Below are 21,500 nucleotides of genomic sequence, written 5' to 3'. Positions count from 1 at the left end.
ACTCAAAAGGTTGGATGTCCTCCATGGTCGCCCTTTGTTTACTTGGTTGTCTTCTTCTACGTAAACTTCCTTGGGGGTCGCTGCGTTAAATGATTAAATTGGCAAAGTCACTGCAGGGGGATTTTTTTTCTGTAGCACAAACAACATGTACTGAATATTCGGAACACATATTTCCAAAAAGGCGCATTGCCATTGTCATAAATTCAATGCATTACGCTGTTGGTCAAGCCTCCCTTTTTTTTTTTTTTTTTTTTTTTTTTTTCTCACCCCTTCTTGATGAACCCAAATGAACTTCCTCTCCATCAGATCGAGAATGCAATTAGCGGCTCTCGCTGGCCATCGCTCCTCCTTTGTGCCAAGGTGATCAATTGCCGGGGGAGCGCCAGGCAGAGCGGCAGGAGAGTTGGAGGTGGGAGGGAGGGATTTGGGGGAGGGGTGTGTGTGTATTTGTGGCTACGTATGTGGTGCTAATTGAGTGTATTGAGGATTACAGAGGCCTCCTAAACTGGATATTAAATAATGCGTGGCCCCTCTGTTGTCTTTGTGTTTCAGGTGCAGATGTGTCAGGCCATGAGTGGAATACTGAAGAGGAAATTTGAGGAGGTGGAAGCCTCCTCCTCCCCGTGCTCTTCCTTGAGGGAGTCTGATGATGAGATATCCTGCAGTGAGAGCGGGGATAGCAGCGACAGCGTCAACCCGTCCGCCTCTGGCCCTTTCACCCGTGAGTGTCGTTCGCCGAGTTGCTAACAAACCGCGTAATCCGAGTGGGGAAAAGGAATGTTGTCATTTCATTAGAGGGAAGGAAACAAAGGAGGTAATTTTAATCACAATGGAACTAATGGTATTATTCCAATGTTGTGTGGCTGAACTGGTCTTTAGTAAGAGGCAGTGCCATATGAATGCAGAGTCCGAGGTGTGCAGAGGAGAGGCTAAGTGATGCTGAGAGACCACTGGTGTAATAGAAAGGCGGCGTGTGCAGGCAGCTTCCTTTTATTAAGAACAGAATCAGCATGCCAGCCCAGCCAGATGAATGAGATGAGGACTTTCCAAGCTGTTTTGTGCATGAACCCTGTAACCTCCTTTCTCAGAAGAGGTTCACATAATAGTCTGTGCTACCTATTTTGAATTACATTTTGGGATAGAATAGCCCCTTTAGCCGGGGCGGTTTATTGTTTGCGCTTACTGTATGTACATTAAAATGTGCTGTGTCGAGGAACTAGCGGTGGGACAAAGCTGGGTTTTTAACACTATGTATCATGCGCCATCAATACAAATACAGTGGTGCCTTGAGATACGAGTGACCCGACGTGAATTCTTCGAGATACTAGCCGTCGTTCAGCTGATATTTTTGCTTTGACCTGTGAGCGCGGACTACAGATACGAGCTTACATGGTGGCGGTGAACTCGACTCGCTTCACATGAGTAGCACTTTGGCGAATAGTGAACTGTTCTTTAATAAAAGAGGCTCTGAGCTGTTTATTGTCACTATTAGTTGAAATTCAACCTTAAACAAAGATATTTTCACTTGGTGTATTCAAACAACCATATTGGTTAGCCTTACAGTCTGCTAGCTTAATGCTAATACTAAATAGCATCTATCTTGAGGTGCTATAGCATTTTTAGCAACCGATTGAACACAAATGGTGCAGCAACAAATGTAGACAGATGACCACTCAGTGATATTTTCTATTCTCTGTGAAGAATGACTAATATTTGTACGGTACTGAAGAGCTGAGAGGAGTTGAGATGTCTCTATTTCAACTCATCTCAATCTCTGTCCGACCTCCTCCATATCGCCACTTGAATTTGCTCCCTCCGTTCCCCCTCCTCTCTTCACCTCACTGTTCTCCCTGCACGCCTCAGCACCATGGGAGGCAGACCTTTCAGCTGCTCCGCTCCCCAACTCTGGAACTCCCCTGCCACCTGCCATCCGCAACATTGACTCTTTTCCTCTTTTCAAATCCAGAGTCAAAACCCACATATTCATGACTGCCTACTCCCTTTCCTGAACCTGCATTTCCACTGCCATGTATATTGTGTTATTTATTTATTATGTACGTTTATCTATCTTCATGCAATTTTACATTATTTTATTAATCTCTCTATGTGATTTTAACCACTATTGTATTGTTCAGTGTCCTAGGGTTTCTTGAAAGGCACTTGAAATGAAATCTATTATTGTTGTTATTATTAGGATTTTGCTGTGATTGTTTTTCCATACGGACTGTAACTGCAGAGCAATAAGTGCAAGCGAGGAGGAAAGAGTGCTTTAAATACAGACAATGTCCAAAGTTTGGGATCATTTCACACATAACAAAATAAGCTAAAGTGCAATGTGCCTTAAGTTAACCATCCGCACATCTCTGGTAAAGTAAACATTGTTGGCTAATTGTACCACTGCTAGTTAGAACACGTAATCCATAACAGGTGGTTTGGATAGAGGGATGATGGAAAGTGGATGCCACTTGTTCTCTTTCAATTGCTTTATTGAACAAATGGTAACAAAATACAGTAAATACAAGCACATTCTTGCCCTACTGCCGATGGCCTCAACTAACGCGGTCACTCTGGACACACAGTGGCTAAACCTAAAGCCAGTAACCAGCCGACTAGCTGAACGTCCTCATTCGCTCACTTCCACCTCACACAACAGGCAAGGCCCGCCTTTTAAAGCCAGGTACACAATGCACATGCATACATAGTATTACAGTATAAGCACAAATATATAAAATATTTGAAAATAATTCAACAAATACTTGTTTGCTACCTCACGGATTTCTTCGATTGCAGGGGTGGTGAGGAATGTAACCCATGCGATAAACGAGGGATTGCTGCATATACGTCTGTCTTGCTTATACTGCCCCCAGGTGGCAAAGGAGAGCACACTAAAAAGAGCAGCACAATCAATGGCCATTCAAATTGATGCTGTGCGCCAATAATTCTTTTTAATTCTGTTTAATTACATCATTACTGTATGTTTTTATAAAGTACAATACAATGGAGTGTTTTTTTCCCCTCATTAAAATACACATGACAACAATTTTTGTTATTATTTTTAGGGAAGGCTGAAACTAATTGTTGGTGTTCCCATTAATTTCAATGGGAAAAGATGATTTGGTTTACAAGTGATTTGACACTGTACAGCCAGAATGTTCTCTTCCTGCGAACATTTTTGGCATCCTAAAGGATAGAGGGTGAAATACTGTTGTCATCCCATATTTTTGTACCTCTGTAAAACTCATTTTGATAAAGCACTTGTATTAGATGTCATCAGATGCGAATACAGGTGTACCTAATGTTAGGGTTGGTGAGTGGAGAGCTGACATAAGGAGAGGAGTGCGTCCCTGGGGTCAGAGCGTGGCTTCTGTCAGCCGCAGCTGCCAGCGGACGGGGGCCCGCGAAGGCTGACCTTCTGTTGGTTGTCATGTAGTCGCAGCGCCATATGATGGAGGGGAAATCCAGTGACTCACTTGCGAACATTCGGGCACACTTAGAACGAGCTTGAAACATCTGCTAAAACAAGCTGATTAGCATTTGTTTTCCTTGAGAACCAATGTGGGCGGTGTCTCTCGCTCAGAACAGCAGAGCAGTTGTTGTTCCGTGTGTAGAACTTTAATGTCTGATAAGGGACGTCACTATATTGTGAAGTAGTACTCTTAAACTCAGGGCCAGCTGAGGAATTATTTATACTCCACTGTTGCCCTCCTCCCCCTTATTGCGTTCTGTGGTAACGCAGAACTGGGATGACATTTCCTTCACAACACAGTTGTGCAAAGCTCCTGATATGAAGAAGCGTTTCTCAAATTTCACGGTTTTAGGGTTGGTTTTCTCAGCAAATCTATGCCCCACATCTCATGTTCCCCACCAAATGAGAGTACAGTTAAATTATTTAAAGGACACGTATTACGCATCTTTTCCCAATTTAATACAGTTCTCTGGTGATTAAAAAAATCATTAAAATACTGTACGCATTTGTATAAAAGTAATTAAAACGTCAAATTTTCATAGTATCTCACCTTTAACACGTAGCTCAAAATGTTTTAATGGGCTCTTGATATTCGTAATGTCATGATTTTAACGCTGTGTTTTCCCCCGCAGCCGACTCCATCTTGAAGAGAGAGAAGCGTCTGTGCACAAGGAGGGTGCACTTTGAGAAGGTGACCGTGTACTACTTCAGCAGGAGGCAGGGCTTCACCAGCGTGCCCAGCCAGGGCGGTAGCACGCTGGGCATGTCCAACAGGCACAGCTGGGTCAGGCAGTACTCCCTCGGAGAGTTTGCCATGGAGCAGGAAAGAATCCACAGGGACATGCTGAGGGACCACCTGAAGGAGGAGAAACTCAACTCCATCAAACTCAAGGTAAAAAATATGTTTCATTCCACACATGGCTTCTTTGGAGTAATGCCTGTCACAATTTTCAACTCATTTGCATTCAACCTTACTTATCTATGCACTTATTGAAAACAACATTAAGTACAGCACAGTGCATATATAGCATCAGTGTCGGGCGAAATCCTTGCATCTTCAAAATTACTACTTTTCAGGAACTCAAAAGAACGCCACCTTGCTTTCATGTTGGTATTATACCTTACATTACAATCATATGCTGTTGTGCACCAACTTCAACACAACACCACCCCAAAAGCAACAATTTATACCGCTGTCGTTGATAGAAATTGTACGGATGCGTCGTCGGCACCACATCAAAGGTTGCAAAATTATATATATATATATATATATATATATATATAATTTTGTTTCACCAGAGTGAGTTTTAGGACATAATGAGAACAGAGATTTAACTGTGACCATCAGTTCTCTATCTACAGTGCATATTAATTGACGTGCAAAGATTTAGCATAATGCTAATTTCCATCTCTTGTCCCGTATAGGAAACATAAAGATATAACACCAAATGACAGACATAGTATACATTAAAAACAAACAGTGCCGTAACATAGACAAAACTATCAGAATAAACAATAAAACAGTTACAATAAAAAAACAATGAGCCCAGACCAACCCGCTATTAGTAAAAATCAGCGATAGGACAGACCATATTAAAAAATACTTTTATAGTGTTAACCCTCCCACATGCTTCAAGCACATTAAAACGCTTTTTTAAACACATTGCAAATGTACTTGAACACACACAATAAAACTGCAGGCATAAAATGTATAGAAAATACTCTACGTGAGAGTCTGAGTGAGAGCTGTGGCCTACAGCAGCTACTGCGTGAGTGTGCTCACTGTGTTTTACTGGCGTTCAATAAACATCTGAAAGTTACATCGGCAACTGTGGCTGTCCTTTCCGACATGCAAGGGCATTTTCAGTAAGTTAGTATACTGTAAAACCCGATGGAAAAACCTTTGCTTAAAAGTATAGCGGGGGCGCAAAATATGGACTGCGACATAGCATGGGAACATTGTACTTTGTGACTTGAGATTTTATAGTTCCTGAAAGTTTTGGTTCTTTTGTGATTTCTTCTATTTTCTAGCTGACCAAGAATGGTAACAGTCGAGTCTGACGAGGCCAACACACTCACCGCTGAAGACATTTCCGATGACGATATCGACTTGGACAACACGGAGGTGGATGAGTACTTCTTCCTGCAGCCGCTCACCACTAAAAAGCGGCGGGCCCTGCTGCGTACCTCCGGGGTCAAGAAGATTGACGTGGAAGAGAAGCACGAACTTCGGGCCATCCGCATGTCCCGAGAGGACTGTGGGTGTGACTGCAGAGTCTTCTGTGAGCCAGAAACCTGCGCCTGCAGCAATGCGGGGATCAAGTGCCAGGTAAGTTATGACAAAAATCACATAAATGTATAATTATTATAAATTATTATTATTATTATTATTGGGACAATTCTAATGTATATAATGCATCTATAACCCCTTTTAGTAACTGATATTTGAACACAAACGGTGCAGCAATGCATTAAGCTATTTAATATATCAATACTCACAGTCATATATTCTTTGTCCTCTATGAGGAGCTGAGACGACTTGAAGCGCTAAGGCTGTACTATACTGTGTTGATGTCCATTTGTGGTAAATCCATCTGTCTGTCTTATACTGCCCCCCGGTGGCCAAGGGGAGCAGCAGCACAATGGCCATTCAATTGATGCAAAGTGTGATGAAAACCTATCCCAGCTATCATCGGGCAGGAGGCGGGGTACACCCTGAACCGGTCACCAGCCAATCGCAGGGCACATATAAACAAACAACCATTCGCACTCACATTCACACCTACGGGCGATTTAGAGTCTTCAATTAACCTCGCATGCATGTTTTTGGGATGTGGGAGGAAACCAGAGAGCCCGGAGAAAACCCACGAAGGCACGGGGAGAACATGCAAACTCCACACAGGCGGGGCGGGGCCGGGAATTGAACCACGGTCCTCAGAACTGTGAGGCAGATGCTCGAACCAGTCACCTACCGTGCCGCCTGAAAACCGTTTAAGTCTTTTTAATACTATTCAATTACATCATTACTATTTTTCTCGTTTAAAAACACATTGCAAACTCTTGTTTTTTGGGGAGGCTGGAACAGATTAATGGCATTTCAATTTATTTCAATGGAGAAAGATGATTAGAGATATGAGGGATTTGTGTTACGAGCATTTTCACAGAATGGATAAAACCCTTATCTCAAGGCACCACTCTATTGCTGTTATAAAAATGCATTCCAACAGTTCACGACAACTTTAATGAATGCCTTGGATCCAATTCAGTATTTCCCAGCGCTTACTGATCCAAGGCACCCATTTTACATGAGAAAAACATGGGTTAAAAAAATGGCTGTACAGCACTGTTGCTTTTAAATTCATGTAATGATCCCAAAGTGTAGCCCATGACAGGAAATGCTTTGTTTTCTCTAGGTGGACCGCATGTCATTTCCATGTGGCTGCACAAAAGAAGGCTGCAGCAATTCAAGTGGCAGAGTGGAGTTTAACCCCATCCGCGTTCGGACCCATTTCCTGCACACCATAATGAAGCTGGAGCTGGAGAAGAGTCGTGAGCAGGAGCAAGCTTCCCCTACAAACGGTTACCACGGCAACGACGCAGTGAGCTCAAACCCTTTGGTTCAGTCTCAGCAAAGGTTGGACTACGCTTTGCCCGACGCCGTTCCGCAAAGCACCGGCGTGCATCTGCAGACGGCCGGCGAGATGGACGAGCCGCTGGAGGACGAGGACGAGGACGAGGACGAGGATGAGGATGACGAGGACGACGAGGAAGAGGACAACGAAGACGAGGAGGATAGCAGCAGCGTTTTCAGCGGGCTTTCAGACTCCAGCACTCAGAGTTTAGCCAACAGCGACTCGGAGGAGGACGAAGACGAGGACGAGGACGAGGAGAGGTCGGAGAACTTGTGTCACACCGAGGTGGTCCCCTTGGCCTCCGTGCTGTGTTACGGCGACGACGACAACCTCGTGAACGGGAACGCTTATTTAATGAACTCCTCCTCGGCCGAGTACTATCAGCTTGGGAATTCTGGCTCCGCCCCCAGTGGCCCAAGCAGCCAATCGGGCGAACCCTACGGGGAAGCCTTAGCATTCCAAGAGCCAATCATCAGCCCCCAACCCCAGGGAGCCTTCCCAAATCAGCCGGTGGAACAATATTCGACGAATTTTAATTTGGGCGGTAGTGCACCGCTGGCCTCTTTGAGCCACTACGCCCAAGAGAACGACAAGCAGATGCCGTCCAAAGCAGACTTTGTGGACCCGCCTGAGAACCAGTTTCATAACTACCTGAACAATAACGCCCACGGTCCGTTCAGCACTCACGGCTCATGTGCAACAGCCGAGCCGCCGCAGCAGTCCAGTGTCAACGGACACCCCGATCTGAACTTACTTGCAACAAGTACCAAGAATGTCTCTTTACCAGCTGTGTAGGAGGCCTCACATTTGCATCTTTACTTGCTGGCAAAGGTTGAATCAAGGCAGCTGAACTTTTCTCGATTGTTGAAGATGTTTCAGTTCTACATGTTAGGTGTACAGTTTCCCTTTTTTGTGCCCCGACGGTCGCAATGCAGTGCAGTGTAGTGAGAAGTGCAGTGACCTCTACATTGGAGAAACCAAGCAGCCTTTGAACAGGCGCATGGCAACAACATCGGCGAAAGGCTTCTTCGAGTCCAGAGTCAGCGGTTCATTTGCATCTTGAGAAAGGATATTCCTTTGAGGCAGGGCACCAGACTGCCCCTGAATGGTTGAACTTTGCCCCTAACTATTATTAAATATGAATTGTTCATGTGAAAATCTGCAGGTTTCACATAACTCTTTCACTATAAACTCGATTATCAATGCTTCTATTCTCCCCCCCAAAACCTTGATTCGATTTGTGAGGAAACGGTCATGACGAAAAAAGGCAGGAAATTCTGTTTTCGAGATAAGAGGCTGAGTATAATCACTAGTCCAGTGAAAGTCAGAGGAAATGTGAATATTAAAAGTGTGTGCCCCCAGATTTTGTGCTTCCGTCCCTAAAACTTTAAGTTAGGGGCCACTATGCTCCTAGTAAAAACAAAAAAGGTCATCTGGAGCCCCGCTTTGAGGACAATGACATCCAAATTCTAGACATAGATTTGGTTTGAAAAGATTCTGGTTTGAAAGCGGCGTAAAAGAAGCCGTCTATGTCAAACTCCAAAAGTCATCTCTCAACAGAGGAGGTTTGAGTAAGAGAGAACACTTAACTCTTAACTTAATTCTGGCCTCCCTTCACATTTTATTTGGAGATTCTGCTCTGTTTTTTTTTTTTTTTTTAAATGTCAAAATGATTTGGAGCCTGCCAGTCCTACCTCAAACGTCTCCAATTGGCTCAAAATGCTGCTGCTAGCCTCTTAACTGGTACATGTAAGAGGCAGCACATAACCCCTCTTCTGGCCTCCTTCCACTCACTGCCTGAATTTTCTCCTATTTGTTTTCAAATCTCAAAATGTTCTCGCCCCACCCTACTACTCTGCTGCTCCATTTCTACACTCCTCAGGTCAGCTGACCAGTTGCTCAGTGGGGACTGTGCTTTTTCTGTCGCTGGTCCCAAACTTCGGAATGCCCTCCCGGTGCACATGAGACAAGCCTCTTCGCTGTCCATTTCTAAAACTCACCTTTACATTTTTTTAAATTGTTTTAACCTTGGTTATTGTTTTATTGTTCTTAAATTACGTTAGTGCACGATGAATAAAATTCAGTTGAGTTACATCCCTTTCCCCAAAGATTCTCATTCCACGGGAAGAGTGACCCTAGCGAGTTCTTCACCAGCCACGCCAGGCAACAACACCGTATTGTGACCAGCAGCAGGGATCCCGCACGGCAAACAATAAATAAGGAGACTCCACATCTAAAATGTTTTGGATTAAAAGTGAAACGTCTTTAACAAACACGAAAAGTTTAATTACCTGGATTCAACCTTTGCTGATTACCATGACTGGGAATCCAAACGGACATCTTGGTGTTTTTTTTTTTTTAGGGAGCGCATAGCATTCATGGACTTTTGCATTGTCTGACTTTCAGTTTCAAAGCAGATCACAGCGCCGTGGCACATTTTCCTCGCTTCATCGTAGAAATGTTTCGGATTGTCACACAAATGACAACGTTACCACGGAACAAAGCTCAATTATGTCACGCTGTGCAATGTTATCTTGTAATTTCAGACGTAAAGTTCTAGTTTCGAGCAAATATTGTACCTTAGATGGAACTTTGTCTATCGTATGTGTCAAATGTGTGCAAAAAGGATTACCGTCAAGTTTATTTATTGTTTAGGAATTATATGTATACGTACAGTATATATTGTACAAGTTTTGATAATACGCATGCTCTTGGGAATTGCAGCAGTATTTAAGGGGAACAAAATGTTGTTTTATACAAAACAAAAATGCGCGCTTGTTTTTTTCCTCACTATGATATGCTTTTCTATGGTTTGAAAAGCATGAAAAAGCCTGAGTTCTCAGTTGTCAAAGGTGGGGCTAAAGTGTTGGATGCCGCAATTTTTCTTTTTTTTATCGATACTTGAATGGTGGAAAAGTGAAGATTCACCACATTAGAAAGTGTTACATTAATACAGGGATATTAATTAAATAGCACTTTGAAATGTCTCCAAAAAGCTCTTATTCAAATTCATACTGAACTATTTATCTAAAATAATGTATTGTCCTTTCTGGTTATAGATTTGTTTTAATTATAACTTTTTTTTCTCATTTGAACGCAGTGCAAACAACATTGCTGTCTGGTCATTTAAATAAATGAGGTTTATTGATGTGGATCCATTAATTGAGGTTGTTGTGTGCAATAGTTATCTACTAATGGTAGTCCACTAATTATTGTTTGGTTTCCTTTATGGCGCAACACTGCATATTTCTTTCTCTTATAATTGCCAATACATACATTAAAAATGGATGACAATCACAGCTTGATATTAGATGGTTCATATTAATAATTGAGTCATTGAAAATGGCAAAGGAGATACATTACAAAGTAAGCACTTAACAAAATCACAAAAGAAATTAAATAAGTGCTCTGCTGCTTATGCAGGAATATTTGCTTTTCAGTGGTTGTGTTGAGTAGTTTGGAACTTGTGCATGTGTAGACTGCTTTCAGGCAATGGAGGGAAACAACAGAGCCCTTATGGTACCGATTTATTTTGCCAAAGCATACAGGACAGTGAGGGCGAGACACTATAATGTTGCATCCGGTCAATAATTGTTTTTTTGTTTGGTTTTTTTCCCCAGTATTTGAGTGATATATTGAAATGTGTATTTATTGTGGGAAGTCAGTATTAAGTAAATTGCTTCAGTTTTTTTAAATGGTCAATTTATAAATGCTGATTGTGTGTTGTGAAGCTTAATGTGCCTGATTTCTTTTTCATTTTTCAATTATGTGAATTGCATATGTTTTGCACAAATGTTTGATTTTGATCTGTAGATAGAATTTGCTTCGTTTTAATTTTTACATGGTTTTGAAATAAATGTCATTTGTGAGTCTACTGCGCCCTCTCGCGACCAGATGAGCTCATTGATCACCTTCAGCGTCATGCACCGGGCTCAAAATATGGCATCTTTAGTTGCTATACAAAAAAAAGCCACAATTTGAATACGTCCACGCCATCTCTCCTTAACGATCATAAACTAAAAGTTGTGAAGCACCATTGGTGAAGAAAAAAAAATTAATTAAAAAACAAAAATAAAAATCACATATTGCTTATCCGGAGCTGCTGGACAAATGACTGCCGCTCATATTTATTTTCCAAGTTCCCATTTGACAGGAAATCATACAGTAAGGCTGGTAAAGATTGCAGTACTTAAGACTTCTAGCACAAAGCAGCCGCGTGTGGTGGTAATCCAAATTTGTGACTAAATGAAATCATACATTTGCAGCTAAACATGGGGCCTTGCATCACGTGGATCCAGAGCCAGCCAACTTCAAATCCAGCTCAAATAGCAAGAAAACAATGACATTGATGACCCACAACGGTATTCCCTGCACACTTTCACCCATTCAAACAGCAACTCACCTTTTCCCACCTCATATAGAATAAAATAACATCTAAGGCACTGGTTGAAAGCGGTCATAAAATATATTCTTAAAGGACTATGCTCATATTTGTGTTTCAGCTTTATCAATTTAGTCTCATTAGTGCACAAATTGTATTTTCTTTTAATTTAATAGATATTCAATGTTGGCTTCATATGTGCAACTACAGCACATTACAATACGTTGACAAGGAGACGTGAAAATACACCGCTCCTAAGTATTTATCAAGGAAGGGATTTCTAAATCTTAAGAAATCTTAAGTCATCTTACCCACACATTTTGGACAATAGTATGCTTCTAATTTAGTTGGAAAGCACTTGAGAGTCCTGACGTCAAACCCACTAAACGCCTTTAGGATGAACGAGAACCGATATTGTGTGCTACAGATACAATCTTGTAGAAAAGTAGAAGCGTGTGGATCAAGTTATTTTGTCCAAATACTTTTGTCCATATATTTGATCTCAAACACAAAAAGAGGCACCAGTCAGCACAGTGCATCTTCATTCTTCCAAAGCATCTTTGAATTCACATTTGGGGGGAAACGACAAACCCATCCCCCCACAGGAGCCCCACCTTGCTTTCTCCCGATATTCAGACTTTGAAGCAGCGACTGTTCGTTTGTATGTGTTAAAAATAAATTAAAACATTGCAGTCGGGAATCTATAATAAAAAAGGGATATTGAAGAAATTATTCTACATTCAGATGAAGGACCAAAGCTGGTATCTGTCCGAGGGGTCACAGGGAGCCAGAGCAGGATTCTCAAAACGGGCACTCAGGCACACTTTCCTTCTCGGCATGTAGAATAACTGGTTCTAGTCGAAGAGGAACACAAAAACACATTTCTTTGCAATGAAAAGCTCTGGAACTGCAAACAGTTTTACAGAAAAATGCTAAGGGTTCAAACATACATCCTTCAGCTCCCACTTTTGCTCCGGATCCACAACTGTATTCCCGCCTTTATACTGGCAGGCCTCCAGCTTGACAGCCCCCTCCGCTCCGTGCAAACACAGCTCCTTCTGAATGTTGTGTCGAATATCATGATGTGTGGAGAACTCAAAATACTACAGATGCACGCAAAAGAGAAGGGAGGGGGAAAAAACAAAAGTGTGATTTGAAGGTTAAACCAGATTAGATTTTTGTCGATAAGCCATAAAAAGGCATTTTCTTACAAACCTGGTTCCCTCCCAATCCGTGACATGGGTACATGATCAGATGTTTGCCCCCCTCATTGTTCTCGCCCGCATCCAGACACGAGTCCTTGCCCACATTTTTCACCTAAACACAAAGAAAGAACTCAAAACGAAAAGCCAACAAACCCGAGCAAGCTGTTCAAACAACTTGAGTGTCTGGAGAGAGTCAGTGGCGTCAAATTGGAACTCCTCTCGACCCGTTGGAGGTCCCGAGGAGAAACCCACAGCAGCCACACTGAGCTCTGAGGATTAGAGTCGGGGAGATGGCTGACAGGTCGGCGCCCAACATTACCGCGCCAAAGCGCAGAGGGTTCAGATCAGGCATGAAGACCTCTGGATAGACGTTCTTCAAATACCAGGAGAAGTTCTTGCACTGCAGCCGCTCACGAAGGTCGATGCGCTTTGAGATGTCGCCGAAGGTTTTCTGTAGGTGGGCACAACAATTTGGTATAGCTGCAATGACATCCACTTTAAAATTTGTTAGCAAATAGTTGCCAAATACATGTCTACGCTGGAGACGCATTTGCATACATTTTTGTTTGAAACGTAAAATACAATGGGGCTTTGAGAGCTCTCAAATCATATTTTCCCATTGAAATGAATGGAAATAATCCGTTCAAGCCCCCCCAAAACATAAGAAAACTAGCCATTCTATAATAATATACTTATAGATGCTCTTCACAGAGGATAAAGAATACATGCTTGCATTTTTTATATCATCTGTCTACATGTGTTGCTGTTCAGATGTCTGCACGTTGCTTAATCACTGCCACATAAATGCTAATTGTTAGCCCGTCTGCGTATGCTGCTTCCCACTGTATGTCAGTTTTGGGCAGTGGAAGTTCATTCACGTAGACCACTCTGGGACAACTCCTCAAGACAGCATTGTTCAATACAAAGTGTTTAATGGTTAATGTTGGAGACTATTCTCAAAATTTAGATATGATAAACACAAACAACAATATTAAGAAATAACAATAGAGCCGAGTAAATTTGCTCAAATTCAGATTCCTGGTCTACACTGCTCCAAAAAAACTGTAAAGCTGAAGTGTTGCATACAAGAAGAAAGACTGAACAAAGTGATTTTTTTGGAATAAGGGGAGCAATCACATGAAGAGGATGCTACTTACTTACTTGAACGCTCACAGCTAGTGCGGGGGACTCCTTGAGGAATGCGTGTTTGAAGGGTACTTGAGGTGGAGCCCTGAGGGAGCTTTTTATGGTACCTATGTCAGGAAACGCTACGAGCCTCTGTCATTTACCAGCGTTGCATTCTTCCAGGCTCTTTGGTCTCTGCCTGCTGCCAGCAAGCTTTCGTCACGGCCATTTATTTCTTTTCTTTTCAAACAATGTGCTTCCTTTCTACTGAATGAGGTAAATACTGGACTTCGGACTCTCTTTGTAATTCTACACTTGACCCTGAAGAATGTATTTCCCCCAAGCATGTAGCGTTGAGACCTAGCGCTGCTGCTAAGTAATTAACAAAAGGATAGGTTTAAACATGCCTTCAGAAGAGAGGTTCTAAACTTAAAAGGTCGACGTGAAAGCAGCTTGCAAAAATCTAGATTTTGAAATGATTGACTGGAAAAATGCTGATGAAAGGTAGCACGTACATCTTTGGCCATCTGTTTGGCTTGCTGGTTACGACGGTAGAAGATTTCCTTGTACTCGTCCATCCAGACCTCAGCCAGTCGGACCTGGTTGCGGGCGATCACCTGCGTGCCCTTGGGAAAGGTGTGGGGGCTCTTGGTGCGGAAAACGTGGCCGACAACAGAGCATGGCATGATCTCCAGCTGTCCACCACACTGCCAGACCTGCAGGTTGCATAAGAATGCCATAAAACACTTGCCATTAAGAAGCACAGTTCAGTAATGCCACAGTACGGATTGGATCAGGTATTCAGCAATAGTGTTCATACCAAGTACCACCTCAAAAAAGAATTCTGCACCATAACGACTAACATTAAAATAAATCTGCGTACTAGGCTCAAGTTTTCATCAAACACAAGGCAGAGGTACTATTCCTTAAAATACAGTATATTTAAGCCTTGTGCCGTGTTCATATTTTTGTCTTTTAGCCAGTGTCCATGGGTCTGGTGGAAATCTGTAATCAATTGTGTAATCTGATACATGGACTAATTTCAGTCCTCTGGTAAAATGTTTGGGAAATACGAGAGCAGAAGGTGTTGGTGTTTGAATTCTACAAGAATGTTACAATGTTGCGAGGGCAAGGTCAGAAACAAAATGCACATCCTGTAATATAAATGTGTTGAAAATGTTTTCTGATACATGCCGTCACAGAAAATGAGCCAAGGACAAGGAGTCTAACAAAAATCACTGTATTCATTTTAGGAACAAATAAAAATAAATAAATAAATAAATAAAAAGAAAATGCATCCCATAGCCCAAAACACCGTACTAGGATTATGTTAGCTACTGTAACATAGTAGACAGTTTGAACATAAACTCTAAACACGTATATGGAAAAGTCCCCAAATTTTAAAATAATGATCCAATTAAAATGTATTCAGGTAAGTTAAAAATGTACCTAAATGGTTAAACAAACTGTTCGAAAAGATTATATGCAAATGTATGGTACTTAAGCTAAACTCAACTGAACCCATTCATTGATTCAGTCAATTTCCAGACTGCTTACCCTCACTAGTGTCGCTGGCGTCCTGGAGCCTATCCGAGCTGACTCTGGGCGAGAGGCGGGGTACGCCCTGAACTGGTCACCAGCCAATCGCAGGGCACATATAAACAACCAACCATTCACACTCCCATTCACTCCCATTTGAACCCGGGTCCTCAGACCTCTGAGGCAGATGTGCTAACCAGTCCTCCACCCCAACTCAACTTAAAAATAAAATAAATAAATAAACATTATTCACAGTTTGACTATTTTAATCAGTAATTGTGTACCACACAGAACCACTGCTGTAACATTACTCTTGCAGCTGAAGAGCATGGAATAATGGCATTGACACTTTCATTCACAACAAGCCAGACAATTTGACCAATCAATGGACAACAGCGCGTCTACAGCTCCACCGATTTCAAGACGACAGACGCTTGCCACGGAGACGGGCACCTTAATGAAAGGCTACTGAACATACCGGACAGGTACTCTGCAGTAAAGTCACACTAAAATGCATACCACGACTGAACTAGGCTCTAGTGCTTGCTGGGAATGAGGTATGTTGATGGCTTGGCAAGGTCTTACCCTGAAAGACATTTCAATATTCTCGCCACCCCAGATTTCCATTTCCTCATCATAGCTTCCGACCTGGTAGAAATATTCCCTCGAGATGGAGAACAACCCGCCGGCAAACGTGGGAGTCCTACAGAACACTTCAATTAAAAAGAAGTTTTCACAAAATCGATATTGCGAGGCTGCTCGGCTTACTTGATTGGGCACGTTTCATTCTTCCTCCTCTTTTTCTCATGCTCCGGAAGGCTCTCCCAACCGAAGGATAGGCCCCAGTCAAAGTTTCCCCGGTTGTGGTTCTGGCCGTATGGGGACGGCTTGATGAACTCAAAGGTGTTAAGATCAATGGTCGATATATCAGGGCTGACCACTGCAGTCGAGTTCTCTGCTATCCTGGCAAGCAGTGGCTCCAGCCATCCATTAAAGCACTCACCTTTCAACACGAGAAACCACATCACACGCAGCTCCCTGACAACATTCGTAAGTGTGTCTGGGCTGGCATGCAATGTGTGAACTCACAATGGGCGTCCAGAAAGGTGAGCGCGTCACCGGTAGCCACGGATGCGCCCAGTAACCGAGCGGAGATGAGGCCTTTTCTCTCTACCTGCCGAACGACCCGAACGATACTCAAGGCTTTCAGATACTCGTCCAACTCATCCTTTAGCACATCTGAAAGGGAAAAAAAAAAAGAGAAAAAAATGAGACTGTGAAAGAGATTTAGATTTGGTAGATTCCCATATAAAGGTGCAGGGAGTCTCAAGGTGATGATTAGAAAAAAAATAATAATAATAATAATGAAAATGTTTGGCATGCATGACTCAACCAGAATAAAAGAAGAACAAGCTTTTCTGCTAATCCTCAACATGGCGAACTATTTGGTCAAACTAGTTTCCACCCACTAAGACTGCTGCACCACCTGTGGCCTGGCTCCAAACACGTAACTGAATCTAGCAGATCGACTGAACTCTCCCCGAAGATTCTGTTACTTCCCTCCCAGGATTCTATTTACAAGAGTCATTTCTAAGCTCTGACTGTGAAGTCCTCTTAGGAAAGTATTCACTCGAAGGCCTCTCTTCCTTGAGCTACAGAAGGGAAAGAAAGGGCTTTCTCGCCACCACGCCGCAAGAAATCAAACCCTTCAGAAAAGAGTGATAGGCTCCTAGTGGGCCCATTTACCATCAACACTGGCGTCGTCCACCAGGATAATCTCCTTGAGAAGAATAGCAGGGGATGTATGCAGGACACTGTACACGGTCCTTAGCAGGGTGCTCCAGGCCTCATTGTGAAACACGATTATCACGCTGGTGGTTGGCAAGGGAGGGCATCGTTTGAAGGTTTGCTCAATACATCTGCAGAGAGAAGCACAAAGATCTGTCTGTCCCCAGTGGTCCAGAAGGCTTCCTCTGTGGAATGTTCGATTGCTGCTGCGACACACCGTTCAAATCGGTAAGGGGAGAAATGATTTGATTCGGTTAGATTAAACAGCATGTTCTATGGCTGTCTGTAACAAATACAGCACTGAGATACAGTATTGGGGTGTGCTGTAATTAGCCAAACGCAAGTGCCTTTTGCCTGAGCTGGCCACAGTAACTGGGCAGGCATGCTGAAACAAAGTCTCGGTGAGAGCAATCATCTCCGTGGTTTCTGTCTAACTCCGCTTGCAAAAACCAAACACCGTGGAGTTTTTAATTTGAGTTTAGACTCCAGTCTTGTATTCCCCCCCCCCCCCCCCCCCATGCTAATCGATGTTACGCAAAAACTTGTGTGCTGTTTTTCACCTCCACCAAGGAAGTTACAGTGGAAGGTCTGAAGCTTAAAAAAATATGCTTGAAAGTCACATTAAGCTACAGAGTTTGAAACATAACCAATGAGTGTGTGCTTTCAAAGAGATGTCCCAATATTTGTGCCAGACCTCAGGACACTTATTTCAAAGAAAGGGCAGTATCAAAAAGGAGTGTAGTAGCAGCATCCATTTTCAGGTTATACTAGTTGTATCTGATTGACAACGGAGCATGACGTGGTTTCAGCAGACATGCCCACAGCGTTTGAGAGCAGACAATGGCTTGATATTTCACGATTTTGAAGCCACATTTCATATCGATTTGTTTTTTAAGCTTTCAAATTTGGCAGGGTTGTTAACAACTCCTCTGTGTTGTGTCAAATTTAGAAGACATACTTCTTTTACTTTACAGGGACTAAGTTTTAAGTGTTTTGTATTTATGTTTGGTTGTTTAAGTTATTTGACGACAGTTAAGAATGCTAAAACGTTACTTAAAACTAAAACTAAATGAAAAATGACCTTGATTCCATTGTTCATTTCTTTTGCTTGTCATTTAGGGTTTGCCTTAAAAATTACTGGGACAATTTAACCAAGCTTCAGTGAATGGTGAAAAGCACATTTTAACATTACAATACGGCACTTTTCAAAATTAGGACTTGAGGTTTTGTGGTCTATAGGTCCATTATCAGGCTATTCAGTTATAAATGGACATAGCACTGGTAGGGGTTTTTGGTCTATAGGTTGTGTCATATTTTGCCAGTTGGATTTTATTATTTTACTACCATTATCAGACTATTCGGTTGTTAATGGACATAGCCCAAAGAAGTAGGTGTGAATGCAGCTATGGTGCTGAGCAATTATTTGGGAAAGGAGTGAGCAACATTTTGTTCGCACAAACATCCCCGACTCCATGTTGAGTTTAAGATCCAGGTAAACATGAGGTCTTTTGTATGAACAGGATGAAGAGCGCACAAGCAAACATACTCCGGCGGTCTTGTGTCTGCGCCCAGGTCTCGGCTCAGGGAGATGCGATCACTGGCATACAGATTGAAGCAGTGCTTCTGCTCGCCAGTCTCCTTTTCCTTCTGTTCTGCGGGGCTCAGGGAGTCCGTGTGGAAGGGCTTGCCAGCGGCACCGGGAGCGAGCGGGTTCTGGGGAGGCCTCTCCAGGGCCGGTTTGAGCTCCGCAGCTGTGTAGCGACCCGGCAAACAGGTCACACTGTTTGCACTGTGCCTCTGATGCACAGGGGCTCTAATCTGCATCTTTGGCATGGCATCCCTGAAGTTATTAACTGCTCCCATCACCATGCCCAGCATGGTATCCCGTTTCTCTTTTATGTCCTTTAGCCACGGGTCCTTCTGTTGACTTTGGCTTTCCACTTCCCATTGTATGAAGAACACAAACGTGACAAAGACCAGAGCCACTGCGGCCAGTTTAAGAGGGTGCAGTCGTCGTCGGAGTACTCTGCGCAGATATGTCATTCTTCTTGGGTGGATAGGCCGACTGGTTTTAAACTGCAGTCTCAACTGCAACAAATTGATAGAGAACCAGTGTCAAACTCAGTGTCACATTTAGGGTCAATATCACGATAAAAGTGCCTTGCAAGTCCTCAACAGAATCACTCGGTCATTGTGAAAATGAAGCTCTACATCACAAGCTGACTTGAAACACTTCATCTTAGTCCCTGGTCAGGCTTCAGAATGCAATGAAAATGTACTGAATAGAATGAAAAATACAATAATGAATAAATACCATGAGATTATTTTTTTATAAGTGGCCAAACATTTGTATTGATTAGTACGATGACAAGTTTTTTCAAATGAGTAGTTGATTTTGGCATGTCCAACACATTGCTCTGCTAATGAGTGGGTTGTGATTGGTTAAAGGTCCCGTATTTTGGCTATTTAGACCTCCATAGAGTGACTCTCTAACATGAACTTTGTATACAAGTGTCAATTTCTTTTAAAACAAATAAATTTAAAAAAACCTTGGTTTTGTCGTACGTGTCCAGAAAAGCCCCCTACTTCTGTTTGACCCAGTTTTGTATCCGCTTTGTCCATATTTGGCTAAGACCACCCACTTTCCTCTGATTGGTTGTCTTCGTGTAGAAGACCCACCTGTGAGAGCACACGTGTTTGTTAGGTTGCCAGCGCTAGCTCGGGAGTGGAAAGGGCAGCCGGAGATCTTGCCTAGTGACATAGATTCATCCATTCATCCATTTTCTTTACCGCTTCTCCTCACTAGGGTCGCAGGCTGCTGGAGCCTATCCCAGCTATCTTCGGGCGGGAGGCGGGGTACACCCTGAACCGGTCGCCAGCCAATCGCAGGGCACATAGAAACAAACAACCATTCGCACTCACATTCACACCTATGGGCAATTTAGAGTCTTCAATCAACCTACCATGCATGTTTCTGGGGGAGGAAACCGGAGCGCCCGGAGAAAACCCACGCAGGCACGGGGAGAACATGCACACTCCACACAGGCGGGGCCGGGATTTGAACCCCAGTCCCCAGAACTGTGAGGCAGATGTGCTAACCAGTCGTCCACTGCGCCGGCCGTGACATAGATCAAGTCAAGAAACTTTAATTCATATTTCACGTTTACGCAGGCACCACAGAGACAATGTCACATCACAAATACTATCGTTTTTAAAAAGACGCATACACACACCTGTTTGCATGTGCACTGTCTACTTGCAGTTAATTTATAGTGTGGGAGCTTAACAACCTGCGCCTTTCCGACGGCATAACATCTACGTCATACAATAGAAATATGAAATTCAATAAGCGGCAAAATCGACTTTATTTATTTTTGTAAAATGGGGCATTCTCAAAAGGGACTCTAAAGTGATATTGACTTTGTAGTATTGGACAACACATGAACATTTTCCACTACTTCCTGCAGGTAAACATATAACTTGTTCTGTGATTGTACAGCGAGTAACTGTAGAATTAATATTTAATCACGTAATAAATGTGAAAGTGTCATAAATCACTGAGCCCCACCTCTGAGGATTCCGTCAGAGGAAGAGGATTGGGGGGGGAAAAAAGAACTTACCATGAGTCAGTGAACCAGACGTGCAATAAATAATAAAAAAAAAAAGGCTCCACAATCAACTCCAACAAAAACGCATGGACCGAATTCATGTCGCCTTCCGACGGGGCAACACGTCCGTGCCCACACCGACGCCGAGGAGAAAAGCTGCTGTTTACCGCGGAGACGAAATAAATCCGAATAAGATTTGTACTTCGCGAAACTTCCGTCTCGTTGGATCCAGGTGCGTTGCTCTCAGGTAGGAGGCGGGGACCGAGTGATGCGCATGCGCACAGCCGAAACCACCGTGTCAAACTCCACGGCTGAAATAAAAGGAGGAACACATGGAAAATGTAAAGTCTCTTGTCAGGCAAATGTGTTTTAAATGTGAGCATTTAAAAGCACACGGAGACGCGTTGCCATAAAGTTTCAATTCCCGGGTCGTCATGGAGCGGCTGAATGAAGAATGATGACGCCATGCAGCGGGGTTCGCTCAAGAGCCTCATTCATCCGCACTGTTGCTGGGATACAAACAGCGCAGGAACGCGCTTTATCGTGCACCGCATCCAATCGGCTCCTCTCACCAAAATTGGGCGAAAGTAAAAAGATCAAAAAAACAAACACTTTCATTCGCAAAAACAAGTTGCTACATTTGTGTGTGCTGTGTGTGTGTTTTCATTACCTGACAGTTACCAGCACGATGGATCATAAGTCCCCCAGCTCTTTTCTTCAGTTGATGTTTCGCGATAAAACAAAAAAAAAGAAAAA

The 21,500-nt window shown here is 43.0% G+C and overlaps 2 protein-coding genes across 4 annotated transcripts in view; one reads left to right on the top strand and one right to left on the bottom strand.

Moving 5' to 3' along the window:
* csrnp3 (cysteine-serine-rich nuclear protein 3) overlaps positions 1-10,961 on the top strand; it is a 30,521-nt gene extending 19,560 nt beyond the window's left edge. Inside the window, 5 exon segments of the mRNA XM_061692194.1 lie at positions 553-721; positions 4,099-4,358; positions 5,498-5,512; positions 5,514-5,795; positions 6,880-10,961. Coding sequence (XP_061548178.1) covers positions 553-721; positions 4,099-4,358; positions 5,498-5,512; positions 5,514-5,795; positions 6,880-7,893 — 1,740 coding nt within the window. The 3' untranslated portion in view covers positions 7,894-10,961.
* galnt3 (UDP-N-acetyl-alpha-D-galactosamine:polypeptide N-acetylgalactosaminyltransferase 3 (GalNAc-T3)) lies at positions 10,590-21,452 on the bottom strand. Of its 3 annotated transcripts, XM_061692193.1 has the most exons (12): positions 20,757-20,781; positions 19,686-19,815; positions 18,683-19,224; positions 17,095-17,267; positions 16,438-16,587; positions 16,117-16,351; positions 15,934-16,051; positions 14,325-14,525; positions 13,004-13,135; positions 12,695-12,796; positions 12,430-12,582; positions 10,591-12,333 (listed from the first exon to the last, which is right to left on the bottom strand). In XM_061692193.1, the coding sequence occupies exons 3-12, from the start codon at positions 19,177-19,179 to the stop codon at positions 12,220-12,222; spliced, it is 1,875 nt and encodes a 624-aa protein (XP_061548177.1). In that variant the 5' UTR covers positions 19,180-19,224; positions 19,686-19,815; positions 20,757-20,781; the 3' UTR covers positions 10,591-12,219. The 3 variants fall into 3 exon arrangements, with proteins under 3 accessions (XP_061548175.1, XP_061548177.1, XP_061548176.1); XM_061692191.1 differs by lacking the exons at positions 19,686-19,815; positions 20,757-20,781 and adding an exon at positions 21,415-21,452 and having other exon boundaries at positions 10,590-12,333; XM_061692192.1 differs by lacking the exon at positions 19,686-19,815 and having other exon boundaries at positions 20,757-21,020.
* Between the last annotated feature and the right edge of the window lie 48 nt (positions 21,453-21,500).

This window comes from Phycodurus eques, chromosome 12, assembly GCF_024500275.1.
Source record: "Phycodurus eques isolate BA_2022a chromosome 12, UOR_Pequ_1.1, whole genome shotgun sequence".
Taxonomy (NCBI): Eukaryota; Metazoa; Chordata; class Actinopteri; order Syngnathiformes; family Syngnathidae; genus Phycodurus; species Phycodurus eques.
The sequence above is the reverse complement of the archived record's forward strand: the minus strand, read 5'-3'. Positions and strand labels throughout refer to the sequence as shown.